Genomic DNA, 24,504 nt, shown 5'->3' with positions numbered 1-24,504 from the left:
TTGGGAGCCCCAGCCCCCTCTCAGTGACAAGACTGAGACAGATAAAGCTGCCTCCCTTGCAAAGGGGCTGGGAGCGGGAGGAGCACGAAAAGCTCTCAGGCTGATTTGGGAAGGGACTGGAAGCCAGTCTGGGCAAGGCTTAAACGTGGGTAAAGGCTCAGCAACCAGGGCAGGGCTGTGGGGAGGAAGGGACACAACAATCCAGCTAGCTGGCCCAGACTAACCCTGAAGCACAAGTGCCGCCTCCCATCTGGGGAGTTCAGGCAGCATTCTGGGGCCGTGGCTTGGCTGTGTCTGCCCCTGTTCCTCCGGGGTCTCAGTTCCGCCAGGAGCACCACCTGGCAGATGCCGACCTGCTTTCTCCCTACTGTTTTCCCGGGAGGGTCCCCAACCTCAGTGTCCCTGGGCCACTTCAGGCATCTGGGGGCTCCCCATCGTGTGAGGTCCCCTGTGTGTGTGGGGGGGCACGCGTGGGCTAGCAAGGCTTTCTCCTGAATTAGTCTGCTGGCTTTGTGGGGAGATTGCTAGACGGTCCCCCCAGCACCCCAGCAGCTTCTAAACACACTGCGGACGCTCGGGCACCAGGTGCTGCGAGGTGAGCAAAGAAGGCAGGGCTCAGGTGATAGGGTTTCAAAACTCGTGGTTTATTGACACTTGAGCGCAGTGACCCCTGGGAAGAGACCGTGTTTCTGGCCCCCTCATCCCGGGACCTGCCCCTGCACACAGGGGAAAAAGGGGTTCCGTCTTGGAACAAGATGCCCCTTGCAGAGAACACCTCCCAGGAGCCCTGCTGAGACGAGCACAAATAAACCCTTGGCAAGGCTGGCATGGCGTGTGAATGGCAAAGCTCGGCACATTTGGCAAAGCTGTGGAGCCTCGGCGAAAAGCACGGGCCTCCTGGGGCTGCCTCCTTCGGGCTACGGGCAGAACCAAACCAAAAACAGCTTATTTTGCACAGGCCCTTAAGGTTCCCGTTTGGCTCTAGTCGGGGCCAGGCCCAGGAACCGCCAGAGCTGTGCCCCAAACCCTGGGAATACTGCTGAGGTGGCCAGACTCCCAAGCCGGAACTCAAAACTGGCCCTGTAGGGGTAAGGGTGAGGGCCGCATGCTGGCTTCAGAGGGTAGGGGGAGACGAGACTGTGGCCAAAGCTTGGCTCAGGACCTCAGAGGGCCTGCCCCCATCACTGTCCCCAATAAAGCACGCCCCTTTACTAGTCCTGGATGCGGAGGACAAGCTGGGTCAGGGAGGCCATGCGTCTGCCTCTGGATTTCAGCAGGCTGGGAGCTTGACTAAAAGGCAAGGGAGACCCTGGCTGTGGCTGTGCCCTGCCCTTCGGCCTCACACCTGCATTGGGAGGAAGCTGAGCCTGTCTGCCTCTCCCACTCCTGCTGGCTTGGCATCAGCCCTACCTGTAAAAGCAGGGCTCCCTCTCTCCAGCTTTTGTGTTCCATATACGGCTGGCAACTGTAGCTCCATTCCTTTCCAACCCACTTAATTATAAGAATAGACACTAATAATACTTAACCACCCTCCCGCTAGCAGAGGGGGAGGGTTCCCTCAGCACTGGCAGCAGCTCTCTGGGATGTGCCAGGCTTGCCCCCGATGGGCCCCAAACCTCCAAAATTCCAGGATCTGCTGCACAGACTCAGTGCAACCCTGTGTCCTATAAAGGAGAAACTGGGACCCAAGGAGGCTCAACGACTTGCTCAGCTCATACAATGAGCTAGTGGCAAAACAGGGATTTGAGAAGGGGGCTGAGGCTTCCGGACCTGGGATCCTGGCTAGAGGCCTCCTTGGGACTGTGGCCTGACAAGGAGGTGGGCCAGGAGCTTCAGAGGCTGAAGACGCCCGATGACTCCCAGTCTGACCCAGTCAAGAGGGAAGAGGCCTCTGTGCCTAGGTGCTTGCACAAAGCCAGCATCTGTGCAGTGGGAACAAGGGCTCCCTCCACCCCAAGGCAAGGCTGAGCAGCACCAGAGGGCACGGGCCTCTCCTAGAGAGGGGTGAGCACTGGGACAAGCCTGGAGAGATCTCCCGGTGGAGACTCAAGCCCGGGCAGGAGTCAGACCACCACTTGGTGAGTCCAGACTTCACGGGTGAAGAAGCCCTACTCTTGGTGACAATCCCAGAATAAGAATTAGCAAAGACAGGAGAAAAACAAGCCCACACCTCTTCCTTCTGTTAAGGTCATGGCCAGGGGCAGCCAGGCTAGTAGTGAAGGACGGGGCCACATGCCACCTCTTGCCAGCCCTGTGCTGGGAGGGGCCAAAGAGGGGCCTTCAGATTAAGTGGGACAATACCGGTCATTGTTGGCTCCCACCAAACCTTTGAACCGCAGTGACCACATTTAAGATACTATTTCTGTTGTGAGCCCTTGAGTGCGGCATTGGCTGCATCATCTTGGCTTCTTCCTCCCTGCTGTGGGAGTAGCGGTAAATACTGAGCCTGTGAGCAGCCTCCCCCAACTCCCACCTGCCCTGGGCTCGCTCTCTCCCTCTCTGCTGCACAGCCTGCTGCCCTCAGGGGCGCGGCTCTCACCAAGTCTGCCCTTCCCTGGGCTGAGGAGGGCCGCCAAGGCTCTCCCACCTCCCATCGCCCACATCTCTTCGGCAGAGCTCCCTTTGGTGCAGCTGGGATCGGGGTCCTCACTGTACCCACCTTCCTGGAGCCTCGCTACTGCAGGTGGATTCTGGCCTGGGGGACCCAGTGCCAAGCTTCCTCCTGCTGCCCACCTCCCAGCAACAGTCTCCACGAGCCTCCTAAGCCCCCCACTGCTCTTCCTAGACCTGTTGGCCTGGGTCCTCCCACAGAGACCCCTCTCTCTGGGCCCTTGACCTCTACCCCACTCTTCCCCCAGCTCTGCCACTTCCAGCTCAAAACACGTGCCGTATCTGCCTCATTGGATGTAAGTAGCCTGAGTCACCCAAGTTTCGTAGCTCTGAGCCTCACCTGCCCAGGGCATGATAGGGAACGTAGAGCTCTCCCCCAAGTGGTCAGGCTATGGGCAGAGCAAGGCAGCAGAGGGTGCCGCCATGGTGAGCAGGAGACAGGAGGAGGGATTTTGGGGACTGTGGAGCAGTCGGACAGGGCTCCAAACAGAGCCAGAACCCCCCAGGCTGCCTCCGGACTTGCCAAGGCCTCATAAGCGTGTTTCCCAATGAAACCAATTCAATTACCAAAACAAGATGTTCTAGGACATTCCAGTCAAATGAGCCCGCTCACGGAGCTCAGTCGCTCAGCCTGGGGACCAGCCAGAGACATGAGCAGCAGGACCGAGGTGTGTAGGGAGGCTGGCTAGGGCCATGGTCACCCCGAACTTCCAGAGCCCCTAGGTCTGGCCCAAGCTGTGCTGCATAGCCCATGCTCTTTCAGGCCACTTTGCTGACTCTCAGCAGCAAATCGCATCAGGAAAGAACTCTAGTGGGGAAGAATTCTAGCCAAAATCATGCCACTATAACAAAATAAATCCTGCTTTTGTAAAAACTTAAACATGCCTCTTACAATCCATCCCAGGCCTGGCAGTTCTAGCCTCACCTAAAGCTGTTTAAGGCACTTGAATGGCTTATTAACACCACCTGGAAAAGTGTTTGTTTAGATCCTGATTTAGGAAAAAAAATTCAGTAATACTGCAAAAGAAATTTCTTCCAAAGAAAAATATCAATACTTAAGTTTTCTGAGAATAAAATAATGCTAAGCTCTGCTTAAGTTACGTGACACAACAGATCACCTTGGCACTGACAAAACAAAGACAAAAACCTGAAATACTGCTTCTGAGTTAGACTGCCCTGGAAAAAAAAAAAAAAAGACCACAAACAGAAGACACATGCGTTCTGACCTTCCCCTCCCCGGGTATGCGCAGGACAGGGAGGGACCCAGGGAGGCTGGGGGCCATGAGCATCCACTGCAGACCAGAACTCAGGTGCTCCCTCCTCCCCAGCAGGGCTGCTTTCCCCAGTTTGGGAAACTGGCTCAGCAGGCCAGGCGCATCTGTGGAGATGAGCCTCCCAGCCGCGGCCAGTGAGGAGCAAATGAGAAACCTGCGCTGGACACCCAAGGAGGGCCAGGACGCACTTGGAAACATCCGTTTCCTGGCTCCTGGGTCTGCCCAGGGACTCATGCAGCATCCTGCTGCCCCATGCGCATGCCCGGTGTCTTTGGTCTGGCTGTGGCCCCTGCCTGAGGCCTCTGGTCCCGCCCCTACCCAATGGGGCTGGGAGCAAGAGTCCCTCCACTTCCCAAGTCGTCTTCTCTTTGGTGAGGTCTCTTCCCTAGGCCTCCTTCGGAGAACTGGGCCATCCCATTTCCTGTCTGAGCAGGGCACAGCCCCCACCGCCCAGTGCAGTTCCACAGCCACCAGGATGGGCCGATGCAAGCACACAGGGATCTTGGGGCCCTGGGAAAGCACTGTGAGGGTGGCACCCACCTGCCCACCGCCGCCTGTCGGGTCCTAAGGCATTTGAGGGGGAGGGTGATGGGGTGGGGGCAGGGGGCCTGCACCTCCTAGCTTCTCTGTAGAGTGTTGGTCCCTGGCTCTGCGAGGCCAGCGGGTACATCTCCTGCCCCCTGGGCCCCGCCCTTCAGTAGATCTCGGGGGTCCCTGAGGAAGACCACCATGACTGTGATGTTATCGTGGGAGCCCCGCTCCCGGGCTGCAGCCACCAGCTCCTCGGCGACCTGCAGCCCGCTGCCCTGCTGCCTGACCAGGTGGCTCTGAACGAGGCCCGCGATCTCCTGGTGGGGGACGACATCGAAGAAGCCATCACAGGCCAGCAGCAGGTAGTCCTCGGAGCCCGTCAGCTCTCGGGAGGCTGAGTCCGCCTCTCCTGACACGTAGGGCTTCTGAAAGACGTCTCCTGGGCACAGGAGAGAAAGGCCTCCCGTCAGACAGTTGGGCTGCCTGTTGCCAAGTCCAACCAGGCCCGGGCCTCACTGTGGCCACCCTCTTCCGATGCCCGTGTTCACCAGTGAAATTAGGTAAATTCATGGGGTGCTAAGGGCAATGTGGCAGACCTATCAGCTGCAGAATTAGAACTCAGCCAGGCCAGAGGTCAGCTCTACAAAACAGCCTTTTCACTTCCAGGAGAGCCGGGCCCAGAGGGGGGGAGGGGGATGAACCTCACGTTTCCTCCCTTATACTCAGGTCTGTAGCTTCCCTTCCCTCCAGGACCCTCTCCCTGAGGGCCCACATCTAATCCGTTAGCAAGTCCTATTGGCTTTATCTTCAAAGTGCGACTCGAACCCACCTCCCCCTCCTCACACATTGCCCAGGCCCGCCGATCCCCCTCCTTCTGCCCCTGCCCAGGAGTGTGCACCAGACCACACTGCTCCCTGACACAGAACTGCCTAGGGTTCCCCGTCCTTGGGAGGAGCCTCCACTTTTGGAGAGGCCTGCTCTGCTGTCTCCCGACCCAAATGTGCCAGAGACCCAACAGCGGCAGCAGCAGGGAGAAGGGCTAGAAGGCAGGCGCCGCATGCGGCAGTAAGGGTGGCGCGCATCCGAGGCTGGGAGGGAGGCAGGCCACATGGCGGGGGTTAGCATGAGTGAAGTGGTGCCTACGTACCTGGGGGCAGAGGTGTGGCTGCCGAGCCCCAAGTGAGGCCCAGCAGCAGTAGGATGCTGAGAAAATAGGATTGTGGGGAGAGGCGGCTGCTTTTCTTTTCTTTTCTTTTTAAAGATAGAAAAAGAAATCACCAGCATGAATGGGGGAGGGGAGGATAATCCTCATTTATGGAATATTTGAAAATGGCCTTCTAGCATATAGAGTAGCTAGCCAAGGGTCTCTGGGTAGGTTTTTCTGGGGAACTGTTTTAATGAGGAGATAATCACAGAAAGGTGAACTTGGGTGATTATTTTTGCGAGATGCAAGTTTCTAAGGTGTCTGTACCTGCACTCTCTCAATTCACCAGAGGCCCTTCAGTCTGACTCCACGGCCCCACAGACCACAGGTGCTATATCAGCATAGGAAGTTGCTGTCCCCAACAGCTGTGTGAGCCCATGGGCCTCAGGCAAGAGGCCTTTGTCTCCCACCCCCTTACCAATGGCTCTGGACACGGCTAGGGTCCCGTTGACTCTCCAGCAGTCCATGTGAGACACGAAGCCGCCCAGCGCCTCGATGCGCTCCTTCTCGTCCTGTGGGGGACAGCCAGAGTGGGGGCTGGGGTGCACCCGTGGGGCACAGTGCCCAGTGCTGCTGCCTGAGTGGAACGGAGCTGGTTTCTAAGTGCTGGGGGGCTGTGGCTCTTGAACGATGCCCGGATGAGGCATTAGTGGAACAGCGGACACCATGAACCGCCTAAAAGTCCTTCAGTTGCAGCGAGGGCTACCTCAGTTATGGGGTGAACACAGCCAGACCACTCACAGCCTCCGACCCCCTGGCAGCCTCCCCTTTCACTCAGGGATATGGTTTCCTCCTTGTAAGCTGCTGGGATGAGCCCACGCCTGTGCCACACGTGGCCACCTGGCAGGGCTGGATGAAACCTGAACCAGCCCCTCAGCTGCCCTCCTACCTCATCCTCTCCACCAGCCGAAAACTGCTTCTCCGAGGTCAAGCCCAGAGCTGGTGGCCAAGCGGGTTCCCATCAAGGGCCATTGCCCGCCCAAGCTGGACTATGAGGCTCTGCACAGCTGGGCCCCTGGGCCCCCTGCTTCAGTGAGGCTGCCCTGTCCAGACGTTTCCCCTCATGGCCCCCCCCGCCTCCCTTCTGCCCCTGACTGAGCGGCCTCACTCACCTGCACACTGGCTATGCAGTGGTCTGTCCCTCCTGGGCTTGGCTGGCACCAAGGTCAGCTGCAGAGGTAGTATGTCGGCACTGCGCTCGGCCACCCCCAGCCTCTCTTGCTGGGTTTCTGCCCTGCTGTGCTCCCCACCCCCTACTTTTGACGGGACGGGCCCACTCTCCTGCCACATGCTCCCTCCCACACACGCCTCAGCTCTATGAGCATGCGGCCCTCAGGCCGATGTCCCCGGTCCCGCCTGTCATCACAGCCCCTCCAGACTCTGCACTTAGGGAACACCCCACCCTGTCCTCCCTGGCCCCTGGCGCCCCTGGCTAATGGCATCATCAACCTCTTGGATGCCCAAGGGCCTCTCCCCATCCTCAAAAGCCTAGATTCTTCCCCATCCCTCCTGATGCTGCTTTGCCAGGCAGGTCCTCCTCCCCATAGCTGGCCAAGCGACTGCAGTGGCCTCTTTTGTGACCCGGCTTGCAGCTCACCCTCCGGTGGTCTGATCATTCTAGAAGCTTCTAGAAGTTCCTTGTGAAGTTCCTCCTGACACAGGAGCAGGAGCCCTCAGTCTCTCAGTGGCTGGTCCTGGCTAAACCTGCCCTTTCCTCCTGGACTCCACCCCTGGCCTGCTGGGGTCCCACCTGCCACCAGGATTTGGCTCTACGCCTCCTTCCCGCTCATTTCCCTCTTCATCTCCCAACGCTTTGCCCATGTCCTGTGGCTTGCAGCTGCCCATTAGCCTGAGAGGTGCTGGGAGGCCCACTGCCTCAGCAAAGTGTCCTGTGCACAGTAGGTGCTAACTGGTCGCTGGCCTGAACTGAATCCAGTGGCAGCAAGGCTCTGTACAGACAGCAGCAGAACAAGGCAGAGTGCCATGCGGTCCCAAGTGCCTCAGAGCTGGTTTTGGCAGCTTCCAGATCCTCACTGTCCCTCACTGTGGCTCACTAGGTGGTTGCTAGTTTCCCACTCTCATGACCAATGTGATGGTGGTTGTTTTTTGTGGGAGACCTTTGAGCTGGTCTTTGATGACTTCTCTGTGTGGGTGACAGGCTAAGCTCGGGATCACAAGGGCTCATTAACCGGGAGTGGCTGGCAGGGGCCAAGAGGGCCTCGGAATCTAGTCTCTGTAGCCGTGTTGGGTACAGACTAATGAGAGAACAGACACTCTGGCAGGCTTCTCCTGCCAGCACCCCACATGCACCAGGACACTCCATTCTTATCTGCTGGGAACCCCATTTTACAGACAAGACACTCAAGGCTTAGAAGGGGGGGAGCCAGGCCTGAGCATGGGTGTCTGTCTGTGCCCTTTACTGTGGTGCCATTCTGCAGGGCTCAGGCAGTGCCGGGGGGCGGGGGGGGGGGGGCTGCCCAGAAAAGTCCCCACTAGGCTTCAGAGGAGGCACAGGACACCAAGCTTGTAGAGATGAGGGTGGCAGGAGCAGGCCAAGCACCCCGAGCAGAGACTTGAGGCTAGTCCTCCCTCAGGCCGTATTTCACTTGACTGCCTGTCTCAGGGTAGGAGGGTCCACCGGGGAGCAGGTGCCCAATGCCCCAGTGCTGCAGCGAAGTGGCACAGGATACCTGCCACTTCCCGGCTGTGTGCTCTGGGCAAGTTACTTAACCTCTCTGAGCCTCAACTCTCTCCTCTATTTGACAGGGAGAGCGTATGTAGGAGGTTTAGCACAGACCGAGCTGCGGGGAGGCCAAGGAATGCTGTCATTCCTGGCTGTTCTGGTGATCACTGCCTGACACTCCCTTGCGGTGCTTTCCAAATCTAGAAGCCACAAAAGGACAGCTCAGTTCGGTTACATAAAAACCAACATGTCTACAAGGCAGAAGCGCCAAACAAAGACAAGGCGGGGAGGGCAGTTTGCAAATCGCCCTGCAGACAAGGAGCTGACTTCCCTGTTGTATAACAGATGCCTACAAATTGATAAGAAAAATTGCAATAGCTCAGGAGACAAATGGGCAAAGGATGAGAATGGAGGGTGCTCACGAAAGGCAACACAAATGATCTCAAGTGTTTGAGAAGATGCTCAGCCTCACACTGTAAGAGAAATGCAAACTGAACATTTCTGCAGAATGGTCGCTGGGGCTGTGGGCAAAGGACACACAGCCTGAGGAGGGCAGTGTGGCAAACGGGCCAAGACTGCAAATGGGAGCACTCCGGCTTATCCCTCCACTCCTAGGAAGCCGCTCTATTAACATACTTGACTCAGAAGGGTAAAATGCTATGCAGTGTCATCTAGTGCTGTGTTTACTTTAGCATGAAAAAGACTGAAGAACTCTCGGGGCACCTGGGTGGTTCAGCTGGTTAAGTGTCTGACTTCGGCTCAGGTCATGATCTCATGGCTCGTGAGTTTGAGCCCCACATTGTGCTCTGTGTGGGTAGCTAGCTCAGAGCTTGGAGCCTGTTTCAGATTCTGTGTCGCCCTCTCTCTCTGCCCCTCCCCCACTCTCTCTCAAAGATAACAAACATTAAGAAAAGAAAAAGACTTGAAGGAATCTCACTGTCCATGGACAGGACTGGGGCCAGATGGAGCTCTGCACAGCCCTGTGGAAGGCGGGGGCACGTTCCGTGCTGATGTGGAGTGCCCGTACATGTGGGGAAAGCAGAGCGAGGACAGCGCTCCCGGGCATTTCCCAGTATGCAAACGCCTGCCATCCTACAGAGACAGACAGACTGGACAGATGTGGTCCAAGGAGGAATGTCGGCCTTATGTCCAGGTGAGGACCTTGAGGCTCAGACAGTTGAGTGACTTCAGGATCCCAGAGTAGCCTCTACCCAGTGAAGCCCCAAGGCTGGTTCCTTCTGACCTCGGCTTAGCATCACCTCCGCCCTGGAGCCCTCCACCCGACAGCCCAGGTGGCCAGCTGCCCCTTGCCCACATGCGTGAAGCATAGAAGCCTGTACTTTGACCCTACTTCCTGGGCTGCCTCTCCTCCGCAGCTCTGGGCTCCACACCACTATGGTGAGAAGGGGTTACGTGGGACTCTTGGCTGTTAATGCCCCCAAGCTTTAGGGGACCCCTCCACCAAACCCCTGGCCACTTGAATCAGGCAGAAGGGCCCTCCCTCTGGAGGAACACCAGGATCTCCCTACAAAGATGGTGCAGGGCCTTTCTTGATTCCTCGCCCACCTGGCCATCCACTAACCCGTGTGGTCCAACGAGATCGGGGCCAGGGATGACCCCGGCGCGGAGGGAGGGAGCCCCTTACCTGTCGCTCCGGTCTGTGTGGCTCCATCAGCTTCACCACCTGTCCCTGCTGTACCAGGATGACCTGGGAGTCCCCGAGCCAGGCGACGTGCAGGGCCTTCCCCGCAATGAGAGCGCACACACCCGTGGTGCCACTCTGCAGCCGCTGAAAGGAGAGGGGGCTGAGGGTGAGCCACTGTGGGCCCACGCTTGTCCAGACTGAAGGACTCCTGCAATAAGGCACAGAGTGCACAAATGCACAGGGCACAGTGAGCCTCCTAAGGGCTACGCTGAGTGACAGGAGAACACATCTTGTGTGGTCCCGCCTACCTACAACTCTGGAAAACACAAGCTCTATCATCTATTACATCTGAAAGCAGAGTGGTTGTCCGGGGAGGGTGGGGTGACAAAGGCCAGGAAGAAATTCTTCAGGGGTGACGGGTACATCCGTTATTGTAGACAAATGCTAAAACTTATCCAATTATACACTTTGTTTTTATTGCACCAACTGTACGCTGTACATTTGTAATATGTGCAATTTATTATGTGTCAATTTCATCTCAATTCAGTGATCTTAAATTAATAATACACTAATTTAAATGCCTGCTTCAGTAAACTGTTACTTTGGGAGGTGGCCTGGAACTCTGGGGCTTTCTTCACCTCCCAGGAGTGACAGTATCCAGGAGGCCTGAGGCATGTCAGCTTTGCACCGGGCTCCCACTTTGCAGTTTTAGATGCTATATGATTTTCTGCTAAGATGCAAAGTCTGGCTTTGCTGATCTCTGTTGAGACCTGTACTTAGAGCGTCTGAGGACAGTGTACCCACTTCCAGGTCTCCTTATGAGTCATGTCAACTGGGGCACATCCTTTAAGCTCTCTGGGCCTCAGTTTCTCCATGTCTAAAATGGATGCAATTTTAGTAGCTGCCTCGTAGGGCTGCTAGGAGGGCCCCACGGAGGTTCTTCATTCTGCACATAAGGTTCGGGGGGGGGGGAGTTCACGGAGGAGGGGCTGAATGCCTTCTTTCAATAACGAGTGCCTCGTGTCTATGAGTGCCTCATCTCTACGTGGCTCTAATTCCCAAACAAAGAATACACCCAGTGGTTACCAGCAGCTTGCCAAGACCCTGCCTGGGTGAGCAAGGGAAGGTATTAATCATGGGTTTTATTTTTTGTATTTTTCTTTCTTTTTAATTTAAAAAAAAATGTTTATTTTAGAGAGAGAGAAAGAGAGGGAGGGAGGGAGAGGGAGAGAGGGAGAGAGAGGGAGCGCACGCACAGGCAGGGGAGAGGCAGAGAGAGGGAGGAGACAGAGGATCTGAAGCAGGCTCTTTGCTGGCAGCACAGAGCCGGACGCGGGGCTCGAACTCAGAACCATATCATGACCTGAGCCAAAGTCAGATGCTCAACAGACTGAGCCACCCAGGTGCCCCATATTTCTCATGCACTGACAAACTGGGGTGCTTGCTAATCCTGGAGAGGGTACCTGTCCCAGGGCAGGCTCATTCTTAAAGGTAGGAGTCACCCCAGGGGTGCAACCTTCATGTACAAGCCAGCTGGTCTGAACCCATATCCTCAACCATCTCCTCTGTCTCTCCCATCAGGCCGCTTCGGCTGGCCTGGATGGCTGGGGACCGCCCCTGCAGCCCAGAGACCAGCAGGTTATCCAAACCATTCAATCGTAAACTTGCTGTGACTTGCCTGCCCTGCCTCGCCCAGGCCCTCCTGTGAGGCCACAGTAAAGCTGTGCTCTCTCCCTCTGCCTCCCAACCAGCCCTGGTGCTCTCCACATGGTCTCGCATGGTGTGAGGTCTCCTCTGGGCACTGTAAGTAACAAAACTCTTCTTCCAAGGCAGGTGTTTGTGTCTGTCACCTTGCCATCCCTGGTTAAAACAGAATCCATTTTAAAACAGACTGTCCTTCCCTGTGAGGCCTGCACACCCACCAGGAGGGCCAGGCTGACAAGATCAGATGCATGCTTTGCACGGCTTTTATTGAAATGGAAAACAAGTCCCCTTTTACCATAAGAATGAAGTGATATGATTGCCAGCAGAGTTTAGTGAGGGACTTTTTTTTTTTTAATATAATTTTTTAAAATGTTTTATTTAAATTTGAGAGAGAGAGAGAGAGAGAGAGGGAGAGAGAGGGAGAGAGAGGGAGAGGGAGAGAGAGGGAGAGGGAGAGAGGCAGAGTGTGAGCAGGGGAGGGGCAGAGAGAGGGAGACACAGAATCTGAAGCAGGCTCCAGGATCCGAGCTATCAGCACAGAGCCCTACGTGGGGCTCAAAGTCACGAACTGTGAGATCCTGACCTGAGCTGAGCCAAAGCCGGAAGCCCAACCCAGACGCCCCTAGTGAGGACCTTCTGACACCACCAATCGCTTTGATTTCCTCTGCAAGGGCTGGGCCTCTCTGATGCTAATGGCTACTGGCCCCCAAACTGCACACGAGGCCCACACTGGTTCTCACCTCTCGCTTGGCTTTCCAGAGGAACATCTCATCCGTGTGCCAGAAGGCTTCTCTGAGGGCTCCCGCGGGGTCTGTGGGCAGCTCTGGCCGGCGGGCCACGTTGGCGTGCACGTGTACAGCAGCGTACCTTGCAGCGTCCACCCCCCCGTGACCATCAAACACAGCGAAGTAGGCTCGGTCCACGGGGTCCTGGTAGGGAATGCAGTGGGAGTCACTCCGACCTCGCCCTGACCATGGCTATGACCTGGCCAGAGGCTTCTGTCTGGGGGTACAGTCCAGGTGCTGACTGGGGTGGGTGGGTCTGGAAGAGTCAGCATGGCCTCTGCCATCAGATGGGTCAACCTGACTCAAGCACATATGAGCTGGAAGATTTGGGAAAGGACAACTCTCTGGAGTTGGTTTCACCTTCTGTACCGAGTTGCTGGAGCGTAAAACAAGGTACGATGTACCAGGTGGCTCCCAGCGCTGGAGACAGAGCAGAGCCCAGCAACCATGAGTCTGGGGCAAACGAGAGACTCCTGGGGCCTCCCCTTATAACAGATCTGGGCAGACCATTCCCCTTCCTTAGTCCCTTAGCTGGGAAAGCAAGGTGGCCATGGGTGCTCTGGCCCAGCAGCACGGGGACGATGACTCGGGCCTTCCAGACACCCTGGAAAGTGCTCTGCCTCACCCAGCGCCTCAGCCTTCAGATGACAGCTGCAGCCATCACGCCTGCTTCCGCTCTGGCTGGCAGCTCTGCTGGGAGCCCCGGGCGGCCCCACCCCCTGCACCAGGCCTTCTTGCTGTTCTGCGTGGGGCCCGGGAGATGGAGCACTGCAGGTGGAGCACTCACAGACAGGCCAAAGAGCTGGTTGAAGGCAGGAAGGCACACGTGGCGGTCTTCCATCTTGCGGCGAGTATTCCGGATGGCATGGATGGAGACTAGCCACTGCCGCTGAGGAACCCAGGCGTTCAGAGGCACCTGCTTCTGCCACTGGCTGCACACTTCCCAGAGCCGGTTAAAGAAACTTCGTGCCAGGTCTTTGGCATCTAGCACTGATGGGCGTAACAGAGGACTGTTAGGGAAGCACCAACCCAGACCAGCTGGGCTCCACTCACTCTCCCTGTCCCCCTTCTCTGTGGCCCCTGCGGCTGCACAGACAGCTCCCACCACAGGCCTGCACGGGCCCCACTGGCCCATGACCCCCTGGGGCATTCCGGCCTAGTAACAAGCACACCAGCCTAGTCAACTATGTGTGACAGCCTGTGTCATCAGCAGTGAGCAATGCCTGCTTTGGCAATATGGACAGGAAGGAGCCTCCTGTCCCACAGTGAGCAACTACACTCGTGGGAGCCCACCCCAAGGAAACAGCTGGAGACGCAAAGACGACTTAAGGACGAAGTACAGAATCACTTCTAATTGCGTACTAATTCGAAACTCTATATATCCAGTGACAGAATAAATTACGGTCTATTCTCTTGATGAAGAGTTAAAGCTGCTATTAATCATGATTTTTGCAACTAAACATGCAACTGCCACACAGCCCAGCCACTGCAGCCCTGGGCTTTTATCCCGGAAAAATTAAAGCTACGCTCACACAAGAAACTGTGGGCCCCAGTCAGTGTTCCCTGCAGCTTCACCTATAATAGGTGAAAACCTGGAAATGGCCCGGATGTTTTTCAACACGTAAGTGGGTAAACTTCGGGACACCGTCCCATGGGATACTGCTTGCAGCAAGGAGGAAGGAAGGAGCTATTGGTACGTCATAGAAACCCAGATTGAGCTCTGGAGAAGTATGTGGAGTGAAAAAAAGCGTATCCACAAAGCTTACGTATTCTATGATTCCATTTACAGGCATTATTGAAGGACAAAGTTATAGAAATAGAGAAGACTCATGGTTGTCAGGACTAGGGACAGAGCGCGGGGTATTAGGGTGGCCATAAAGGGTAATGTGGGATCCTTATCGGACAAAACCGTTCTATATCTTGGCTATGTCAAGATCTTGGTCGTGATATTTGAATACAGTTTTTCAAGACGTTACCAGTGGGGGGAACTGGGTGAGGGACGCATGGAAACTCTCTGTGTTAATTCCTTTTTTTTTTTAAATAATGATGGCTTGACGGTTATTCTTTTTTTTCTTTTAAAGTTTATTTATTTTGAGAGAGAGAGTGTGTGAGTGGGCACAAGCAGGGGAGGGACAGGGAGAGAGGGAGAGAAAGGATCCTAAGCAGGCTCTGTGCTGTCAATGCACAGTCCAACGTGGGTCTCGAACCCATGAAAAGCGAGATCATGACCTGAGCCAAAATCTAGAGTTGGACGCTTAACCCAGGCGATGCCCTCTATATTATTTCTTACAATGCCATATATGAGGCTACAGTTATCTCAAAATAAAGTTTAAAGGAAAAAAAAAATCACAGGGTAAAACAAAAATGGCCTTTCAGAGTGTGCGAGCACATAAAATGCTTATGTCATGATATTAAGGAAGACAGAAAATCCCACATACAGTTTGATCGCGGGGACATGAAAAAGCCTTCGGCCGCTTAGACCCGGAAAATAAAACGCAGGAAAGGCATACAAGCAAAATGTCAGCGGTGGGTGTCTGCAGGTGGTAGTTCTGCTGGTGAGGTTTTTTTCTTAAGAATACTTTTTTATGCTTTCTCAATTTTCCATGACAAGTGTTAGGCCCAGTAATCATTTCAAAATATGCCCATATTCATTGATGCTTTGATTGGGAGCCTGGTTTCCTTTCCTTGAGCGTGGGCCTTAGTGACCTGCTCCTAATAAACAGAATAAAATGGAAGTGATCATGACAGCTCCCTGAGAGGCACTGTGGCTCCCACCTTACACACTCTCCCTCTCCCTATCTGTCTGTGTCTCTCCATGTCCCTGGTGAATCACTGGCCCTGAGGGAAGCCGGCTGCCACAGTGTAAGGATGTTGGAGTAGCATTGGGGAGAGTCCACACGGTGAGGAACTGAGGCCTCCTGCCAACAGCCAAGTGACTGAACCACTTTGGAAATGGAACTTCCGCCCCTGCTGGCGTAAGCTCATGACCACGATCTCTTGAAGGACCCTGAGCCAGAACCATCAGCCTGGCTGCTCCCAAATTCCAGACCCACAGAAACTATGGGATAATAAATGTTTGTTTTAAGCCACTAAATTTTGGGAGAATTTGTTATGCAGCAATAGGTAACAGCTTCTACGACATGAATTTTAAGAAAAGGTGGGGGGCTCAGTGGCTCAGTTGGTTGGGTGGCCAACTTGGTTCAGGTCATGATCTCACGGTTCGTGGTGTCGAGCCCTGAGTTGGGTTCTTCACTCACAGTGCAGAGCCTGCTTGGGATTCTATCTCTCTGCCCCCCTACTCTCTCTCTCTCTCTCAAATAAATAAACATTAAAAAAAATCCTATCTAAACCTGTTCTGTAAAGAGAAGATTAACAAGGAATCTTCCACACGTGAAGCCCTCCTGGGACTCCTGCCTGGCCCAGGTACATGCAGCAGGTACAGGTTAGTCTGGGGGAGGGGGGTGGGATTCAAGGGCAGACCCTGAGGAATGTCACAGGTCACACGTGCAAGACTTCGGGGGTTGGAGAAGAAGAGCTCCTGCCCCAAGGCAGTGGCTGCAGAAGAAAAAGACAGGGAGAGACAAGGGGGCAGAGAGGGGCTGTGAACACAAGAGGCTATGGGAAGACACATCTGAGGGAATCCAGGCACCAAGGTGGGGGTGTCTAGAACTGGTCACTGCCACCACGCCCAGGACACAAGGGTCACTCAGGTGTCTGGCAAGAAGTGGGAGACCAGCAGGGCTTTCCTGAGGGGCTGTGGGTACAGGAAGGCTCAGCTCAGAGAAGACAGGTCCACATGCACTTGGCCCAGTGAATCCCCTGCCAGCAAGTCAGCCGTCGCTCAGCCAGACTGCACGGTGCTGCCTCCCCAATGTCGTCCTCCTCTCCCAGGCAGGTGGCTGTGCTCGGATGACCACCTGGGCTGCTGGGCTCCTTTCCTCCCGCTCTGGGCTCTGCTTTTATTAGGCCTGAGACACCCAGGGAGGCACAGGGCACTGTGTATGCTCTTGCCTTAGGTTATGCTACTATTTCCGTCAACATGTTTGAACTTGAGTCTCAGCTTAAGCAAAGGCAATTACCGCTGACAACGATAAGCAGATAAGCAATGCATAAGCGATGGGAGGATAGGCTGGCTCACGGACTCCTGATGCCGCTGGCAGGAGATGCCTGCTTGTCTGGCCGAGGGCTTCCTCCGGGCGCCCCCAGGACCTGCTCGCTGGGGAGGGGTTGGCTGGTGTTCCCACCTGACCCAGCTACATAGAGGTCTTAATCATAGCTCTGTCCTTGAGAAGTGGTGCTTATAACACCTGCCATGATGCCAATTTTGCGCGAACGCCTTCGAGATGATAGACTTTACTGTATTCCGCTCCAGTGACAGGAACAGCTGATCAAGGCCACAGGTCCGGGCCTGCATGGAGGGCGGGGGCAGGCTGCGATTTCCTCTCACACGGGCCCCTCCCTCCCTCCCTGGCCTTCAGGAGCCCCCAGGTATGGGGCTCTGCGGGTGCCAGCCACTGCCTGGGGCCTTCCTGCCAGCAGGTGGCGCTGGTCTCCCGCCAGGACGCTTGGGTGGGGCACTCCCTTTGTGGGGCTGCAAGCCTACAGGCTTTGCAGAGGACAATGGCTTCCTGTCACTGTGGGCCTCAGTCGCCTGCACCTCCCAGGCAGGAATGTGAGGCCATGCTGGGCTGGAACGTGGGCAGGGAGCCAGGGAAAAGGCAGGGCACACGGCTGAGGAGGGCTCGGCACCTGCTGAAGCGAGAGGCCGCGTGGTTTTTCTTCTTTCTCCCCGCCTGTTCCTGGTTTGCCCTTAATACTCGCGATAATGCTAAGCTTAAAGTAACACAGGTAATAAATATGTGATATGATGGGAGTAATTACGTGCAATATATAAAGGGGCAAAATCAGCAAATCGTACAGTAGGCCCCCGCCCCCCCCATCCGCTTGCCTTCTGCGGTTTCAGGTACAGGGAGTCAACTGTGGTCTGAAAGATGATCCTCTTCCTGACATATCGTCAGAAGGTCATTAGTAACTGAACGCTACCCTGTGATGCCAACGTCCCTCACCTACTTCATCTCACCACGGAGGCATTTTCTTATCTCACACCAAAACCGAGAAGGTGAGTACAGTACAGTAAGATATTTAGAGAGAGACCACACTCATACTACTTTGGTCACAGTATATCGTTATAACTGTTCTATTTGAGTATCGGCTGTGGTTGTTAATCTCTTACTGTGCTTCGTTTATAAATTAAAGTTCATCACAGGTATGCATGGATAGGAAAAAATGCAGAACGTATAGGGTCTGGTCCCATCTGCGGTTTCAGGCATCGTCTAGTGGTCTTGGAACGTATCCCCCTCGGATGAGGGCAGGGGTGTCTACTGTGTTAGGAAAGTGAAAGACCTGCAAAGTAAGAGCCCTGACTTTTTATGATGAGGCTCACTGCCCAATTCTGGGTTCCTCCGGCTGTGCGGTGTGGCTTGGGGTCTGCCCTGCTAGCCCGTCTCCCGGGAGGAAGCAGACAGACCAGCCCCGCTGGCCCCTCCCCAAGCCAGCTCTCAGACACCCCAGAGTCTCCATCTGATGGGGTCCTAAGTTGGATCGGCCCAGGCAAGGTGCCCAGGCTCTGGCATTTTCTACCAGCTGGGCCCTGAGGCCGCCCCCAGGAACTGCTCACACATCACCCTCCAGACTCCCACGCCACCCTGGGGCAATGTCAGCTGAGGCAGATGAGCAAGTGGGTGGCTGAGTTACCACCTCAGTCTCCTCCCATGGAAAACGGGAAAAGCGTTATTCATCTCCTGGGCTGTTCTGAAGCCCAGCTGCCCTCCCTCTGCTGCCCTCATGCTCCCGTATTTTCTTGGCACCTCCATTCTGCCACACTGTCATGAGTACACCGTGGCTGGCGCCACCCTTTGTGGCCCCCAGCCACGTGCTGCCTGCAACCACCCATCCAGCAGCAAAATGGGAAAGGCCATGGAGCCCAGGTGAGCCCTGACACTTCCCAAACTGGCACTCCCCTGCGGTCCGTTCCTTGTCTGGCTGGTGAGTGTGTCACCTGCTAAGCCTTTGGGCCAGAGCGGGAAGAAAACTCACAGGTCACGGGGGCCTTCTCTTCCTCATTGTCCTCTTCTTCCTCCTCCTCTTCCTCCTGTCTGAGCAATTTCCTGAATTCAGAAAGGTCCGTCTGCAGCAGCTGGGAAATGGCCTCATGGGCCAGAGATGAAGCCAGTGGTGGCGGAGCATTCCTGGGGACAGGAACAAGAAGTGAAGTGGGCTGGCACCTCAGCAGAAACTAAGACCCCAGTGCCTACCAGAATGTTCCAGATGCAAGACCTCCTTTCCACTTGGGGGTGCCTGCAGAAGTAGTGATAACCACTCGCACCACAATGTGCAGCCCCAAGGAGCAGGTCAGCCTTTGGGCCTCGGGGAGCTGGATGGGACATCAGCTCCATGCCATTCACCAGGTCCTGAATTACACCAAACATGGGTAGGGCTCGTGGGGAAGAGATATGTCTGCTGGCACCCATGACCGGGCCAGACAACTGCCTCATATCCAGCCTGTAGACAGCTCCTGGTCACCAATACCACCTGGGGACCTCTAGGGTTTCAAGAGTCTTCTGAATTAAATTGTGTCCCCCAAAATTCTTATTTTGAAATTCGAATTACCAGTGTCTCAGAATGTGAGCTTATTTAGAAACGGATGCAATGAGGTCATACTGGAGTAGGGTGGGTCCCCAATCCAGCAACACAGGGGAAATTCAGACACAGACACACACAGGGAGAACTCTATGGGAGATGAAGGCAGAGGCCGGGGTGATGAGGCAGAAATCGCCAGAAGGAACCAGCCCTGCCAATACCCTGATTTTGGACTTCCAGCCTCCAGAACTCTGAGACAACACATTTTTTGTGTTTAAATTGCTTGGTCTGTGGTGCTTCCCATACCATGTCCATGGAAAGCCTTCCATGGCTCCCCCATGCATAGGTGTCAATCCCCTTGGTGCCCCTATACCTCTAGGTGCATCCTGACTCCAGAATCTGCCTTCCCACCAGTGGGAACCCTTTACAGGCCAGAGGATGTGTGTCATCCTCGTCTATCCTTGAGGGCTGGGGGCAACGCCCAGGGTGGTCAGCAATTCTATGCTGGGCAGACGCAACTGGCTTTCCCGAGGGCAACCGCTTCCCAACAGCCAGGCAAAGGGGTCACTTCTCTTTGGGGGCTAGGTGCCCGTGGTGTGTCTGTAGATGGTCTTAGGAATCTACTGGGATGAATTTGTGATTTAAAACAAGAGGGTGACTCAGGGGAGAAGCCTCTGGAACTGCCTTTGAAAAACAACCAGCCAAGACATGAGAAATGAGTTCCTCTGCCGTTTGGGGATTTCCTGCTAACTACTGGTTTTCCTTGTTCGCAGTGGGGAGAAGGGGCGCTACTCCTGGGGAGGTGGTGCTGTGACTTCCTGCAGGCCTGCACAGGCCACCAGGGTCAGGGAAGCAGCTTCCGGCCCTGGGGACTCAGACAATGCTTGGCCTCAGGCCACAGGCCTCACTTCCTAGATGTGTTGTCCACCCTCATTCAGGGGTCCCCCACCCGCACACCCTCCAGGCCCTGCAGTCGTCAGGGCTCCTAAAGATTCCAGAAGATGCTATAATGAACAGAAGACGTGTGCAAGGCCCAGGTAACCAAGAAACACTCTAGTCCCACCTGCCTGCCTCAGGATTTTCAAGTTTGCTGTCTAGTAGCAAAGACAGATATGCAGATGAATAATTGTAGCGTAAGGTACGAACCGCTGGGGGACCTGAGATCGGACATAAAACAGCTAACAAGGAGAAGACAGGATGTAAATCATTGCACCCTTGAACTTGGTGATCTGACTTCCTAGCAGTCTCATGAATGACACCATTTACAATCTGGAAAAATGCCATGTGCCACTATGCTTGGGGCCCCTTACACCCAGGAGCCTGCACGCTAGCCACAGGGACAGGAAACAGACGAACAGAAGCCCCCTAGAAGGCTGCCAGGAACGTGCTGTGGGGGTGCTCCTGACAGATGCAGTGTAGGCAACACGTGACCACTTGTGTGAATATCATGTTTACACAGGGAAGAAATACTAGAAAAGGACGAAATACGGGGCACCGGGGTGGCTCAGTCGGTTGAGTGTCTGCCTTTGGCTCAGGTCATGATCTCACGGTTTGTGGGTTCAAGCCCCGCGTCCGGCTCTGTGCTGACAGCTAGCTCAGAGCCTGGAGCCTGTTTCAGATTTGGTATTTCCCTCTCTCTCTGACCTTCCCCTGCTCACGCTCTCTCAGAAATAAATAAAAAACATTTTAAAAAAGAAAAAAAAAAAGAAAAGAAAAGGACGAGATAACTGAAAAGAAATCCATTATGATGACTGGAAAATACATGACTTTACAATATTATGTTTTTGTTTTAAGTAGGCTTCTCAGAGCCCAAAGCAGGGCTTAAACTCACAACCCTGAGAGCAAGGCCTGAGCTGAGATCAAGAGTCAGATGCATAACTGACTGAGCCACCCAGGCGCCCCCACAATATTATGTTTTAAGACGGATTTATTAGGGGGCCTTACAGGGACCATGACCCTTGGCCTCTCCACCATGGCTAATGGTCTCAGGCCTGCTCCACCATCTTGCTAATTAACAGGGTGTCTGTTCAACACCTGAGCCCAGGGCCTGCCACCAGGGCCTCATGGGGCACCACATCACCTCAAGCAAGTCCTACTTTTCTCCTTTTTTTAAAAAAAATTTTTTAATATTTTTAAAAATTTATTTCTTTAAAACATTTTTTTAAACGTTTTATTTATTTCTAGGAGAGAGAGAGAGAGACAGCGTGAGCAGGGGAGGGTCAGAGAGAGAGGGAGTCACAGACTTTGAAACAGGCTCCAGGCTCTGAGCTGGCAGTCAGCACAGAGCCCGACGCGGGGCTTGAACCCACGAACCGCGAGATCATGACCTAAGCAAAAGTCGGACGCTTAACCGACTAAGCCAGCCAGGTGCCCCTAAAAATTTATTTCTGAGAGAGAGACAGCATGAGCAGGTGAGGGTCAGAGAAAGAGAGAGGTACAGAAACTGAAATAGGGTCCAGGCTCTGAGCTGTCAGCACAGAGCCTGACGTGGGGCTCGAACCCACAAACCGTGAGATCATGACCTGACCGAAGTCAGACGCTCAACTGACTGAGCCACCCAGGTGCCTCATGTCCTGCTTTTCTCCTACATGTAGCCTGAGACACATGCCCTCTGACACAATGAAAACTCCCTCACCCCCATGGTCCCACACCCTGCAGACCCCTCCAACCGACCCCTGACTTCTCTAGCTCAGGCCCCTCCCCGGGCAGGAGGGCTGGTCACCTGCTCCTGCCACTGCCTGGCTGCCATCCTCTTCCTCACCCCCTTCCCATCTCCATAGCCATGGAGCAAAACCGGCCCCCGCTTCTGGGATCCCGCCCCTCTGGGCACGTCCCCCCTCTGTGCTCTTCCCTCCCCGCACCTGGGGCAGACTGACCACTCACACTGGTAGCTCATCTCTCTTCTGACTCTGAGCCACTAGCCTGGGGCTCTCCCCCCATCCCCCATCACTTCCTCTCTACCCCCATGGCCACGTCATCATCCCTGGCACAGCAGGCACCGTGCTGGGTGCTCTCGCTCTCCCCAGGCTCTGGGCTCTCGTGCAGGGGCAGGCGAGGTAGCAATCCTCCCAGGCCTACATCTCTTTCCGCAGCCCTTAAGCCCTCACAGAAGTTCCAGCAGCTGCTGTGGGGACAGCCCCTGCGGCCCTGGGCCCCGAGGGAGGCAGAGCCCTGAGAGCCCTCCTCTCCCCTCACCAGCATCTAACAACTCTGGCCTACTGGGTTGCGCCGACTCGCTTTATGCCACCTGCCTCTAAAATAGTTCCTCACAGCAGAACAGACTGAGCCAGTAATACCCTTTGCACATGCCACACCCTAAAGGGACATGGTCACCAGGCATGTCCTCCTGAGCTCTGTAGGGCCACGAGGGGCGGTCAGGGTAGACACGGGCCAGTTCACACTGACCTTCACGCTCAGTGACTTGGGCTTGTTGTGAACTCTGCCGGATCCCACCAAGCAGGCCCTCGGGGCAGGGTGTGTGTGCAGGGACAGAGCTGACCTGCCACACAGGAACCATGCTTGGGGACACTAAGATGCCCGTACGCTGAGGCTGGGTGTGTCCTAACTTTAGGGGTGACACAGTGACTAGGGCCTGTGGGCCCAGCCCCTGGGGAGGGAGGAGGTTCACACACGCTGCATGGCCTACTAGCTCTTACTGTTTTTTTCTCCCCTCAAATCTGCTAAGCTTGCTGTGTCTCACCTCTGCTCCTCAGCTGCCACCTGTGAACAGCAGACAGCACGACCCAGTCACTGTGGCCACAGGCAGAGTGGCTTGCACACTGCCTGACCCCTGCCCAGCCTGAGGCCTTGGCCAGTCTCTTAACCCACCTGGCCTCTGCCTCCCCGTCGGTGAAATGGGACAGAAATAGGATCTACTGCACTACGTTGAAGTCCTAACCTGCTCAGATTCGTCACCTTATTTGGATTTAAAGTCTCTGCAGGTATAAGATGACATCATACTGGAGCAGGGTGGGCCCTAAATCTAATAGGACCAGTGTCCTTACGAGAAGAAACCCAGGCAGGGAGAGAATGACACAAAGACAGACACACGGGGCGGGGGCTCCATGTAATGATGCAGGCCAGACTGCAGTGATGCACTTAGAGACCAAAGAACACGAAGGCCTGCTAGCAAGACCAGAAGCTAAGAGAAAGGCCTGGAACCAATTCTCCACGCCTTTGTTTGAGAGAGCGTGACCCCACCAACGCCTTGATCTCTGGCTTCTGGCCTCCAGAACCACGAGACAATACACTTCGGTTGTTCTGAGCAACACAGCCTATGAGAATTTCTGACGACAGCCGTGGGAAGGCAACGCAGCACAGTTATGGGGATGGAAGAGGAGTCAGGACATGTGTTGTGAGTGGCAGCTGAGGTCAAGTTTAACACGTGGCACAAACCAAACTCCTTGTTCCTGTCTCGTGGGGTCCCCTCCTGGCCGGTACACCGCTTACCTGCTGCTCAGGAAGCCCATCGCCAGCTCGGCCAGCTCGCCCTCCACCTCCTCCTGGCTCAGCACTGTTGCTGGGACCTTCCATGGCAAAGGGCTCTCTAGGCTCAGTGGGGCTGGGAAGTCGCTGAGGAAGGCGTCCAGGAAGCCCAGGATCTCCTCTGCCACTGGGCTACTCTGTTGTGGGTCTCCGGAGGCCATGTCCACAGCATCCCGGGGGGCTCTGCCGGGGTTCCAGGTGATCTTCACTCTGAGGAGAGGCGTGAGGCTCAGCAAACACAGTGCTCTGCTCTCGGGGTAACCGTGCCCTCACCCCACAGTGCTGAGTGTGTGGTGCCTTGCTTTCTTCCCCTCACCTCCAAACATCATGCGGCAGGTACGACACCAAGCCCAGGGCCTCAAGGCAGAAGGGCAGGGCTACTGGCTTCACATATAGTTCAGGGCACCCGAGCAAGTGGGAACAACGACCTTGGTCAGTGTCCTGACATGGGTCCAAGACGGGATACTTGGGAGCCTAAGAGAAGTGGCTTCAGGAGACAGAGCTGAGATCAGAGGCCACAGGGGTGCCCTGAAGGAGACATGACAGAGAAGGAAGGTGTGTTTCTAATAGAGGGTGGCCGGCATGGCCAAGGGCAGGCAGGAGAGGGACCCAGGGCCAGGCTATTGAGGTGGGGAAAACACAACAGGTAAAGGGGTTCAACTTGACCCTGGGACCTTGGCAGCCAGAAGGCGAGGAAGTGATGCCATCAGGTCTGTGAGCCTAGAGGAGAGAAGGGACATCTGTCGGGGGAAGAAAAAGAAGAGTCTGGATGGTGCCAGGACCGGCCCTGGGCTGTTCTGAACACCGACAAGAGGGGGAGTAGGAAGGGGGCACCCCAGGGGCGTGGGCAGGAGAATCCAGGAAAGTTGGGGACATCTGTGATGTGTTTTTTCCGACAGGAGCAGCCCTGAGCCTCCTGAGCCCTGGCTGAAGGAGAGGCACCA

The 24,504-nt window shown here is 55.3% G+C and overlaps 1 protein-coding gene across 1 annotated transcript; it reads right to left on the bottom strand.

Moving 5' to 3' along the window:
- Positions 1 to 623: 623 nt before the first annotated feature.
- On the bottom strand, positions 624 to 23,767 carry PPM1F (protein phosphatase, Mg2+/Mn2+ dependent 1F). The gene is made up of 7 exons (XM_077745872.1): positions 23,525 to 23,767; positions 18,533 to 18,684; positions 13,224 to 13,426; positions 12,392 to 12,580; positions 9,948 to 10,091; positions 6,038 to 6,131; positions 624 to 4,854 (listed from the first exon to the last, which is right to left on the bottom strand). Exons 1-7 carry the CDS (start codon positions 23,719 to 23,721, stop codon positions 4,502 to 4,504), a joined length of 1,332 nt encoding a protein of 443 aa, XP_077601998.1. The 5' UTR covers positions 23,722 to 23,767; the 3' UTR covers positions 624 to 4,501.
- Positions 23,768 to 24,504: the final 737 nt, after the last annotated feature.

The sequence above is a fragment of the Crocuta crocuta genome, unplaced genomic scaffold, assembly GCF_008692635.1.
Source record: "Crocuta crocuta isolate KB4526 unplaced genomic scaffold, BGI_CrCroc_1.0 scaffold344, whole genome shotgun sequence".
NCBI lineage: Eukaryota > Metazoa > Chordata > Mammalia > Carnivora > Hyaenidae > Crocuta > Crocuta crocuta.
Note: the sequence above shows the minus strand (reverse complement) of the source record. Positions and strands in the feature narration are given on the sequence as shown.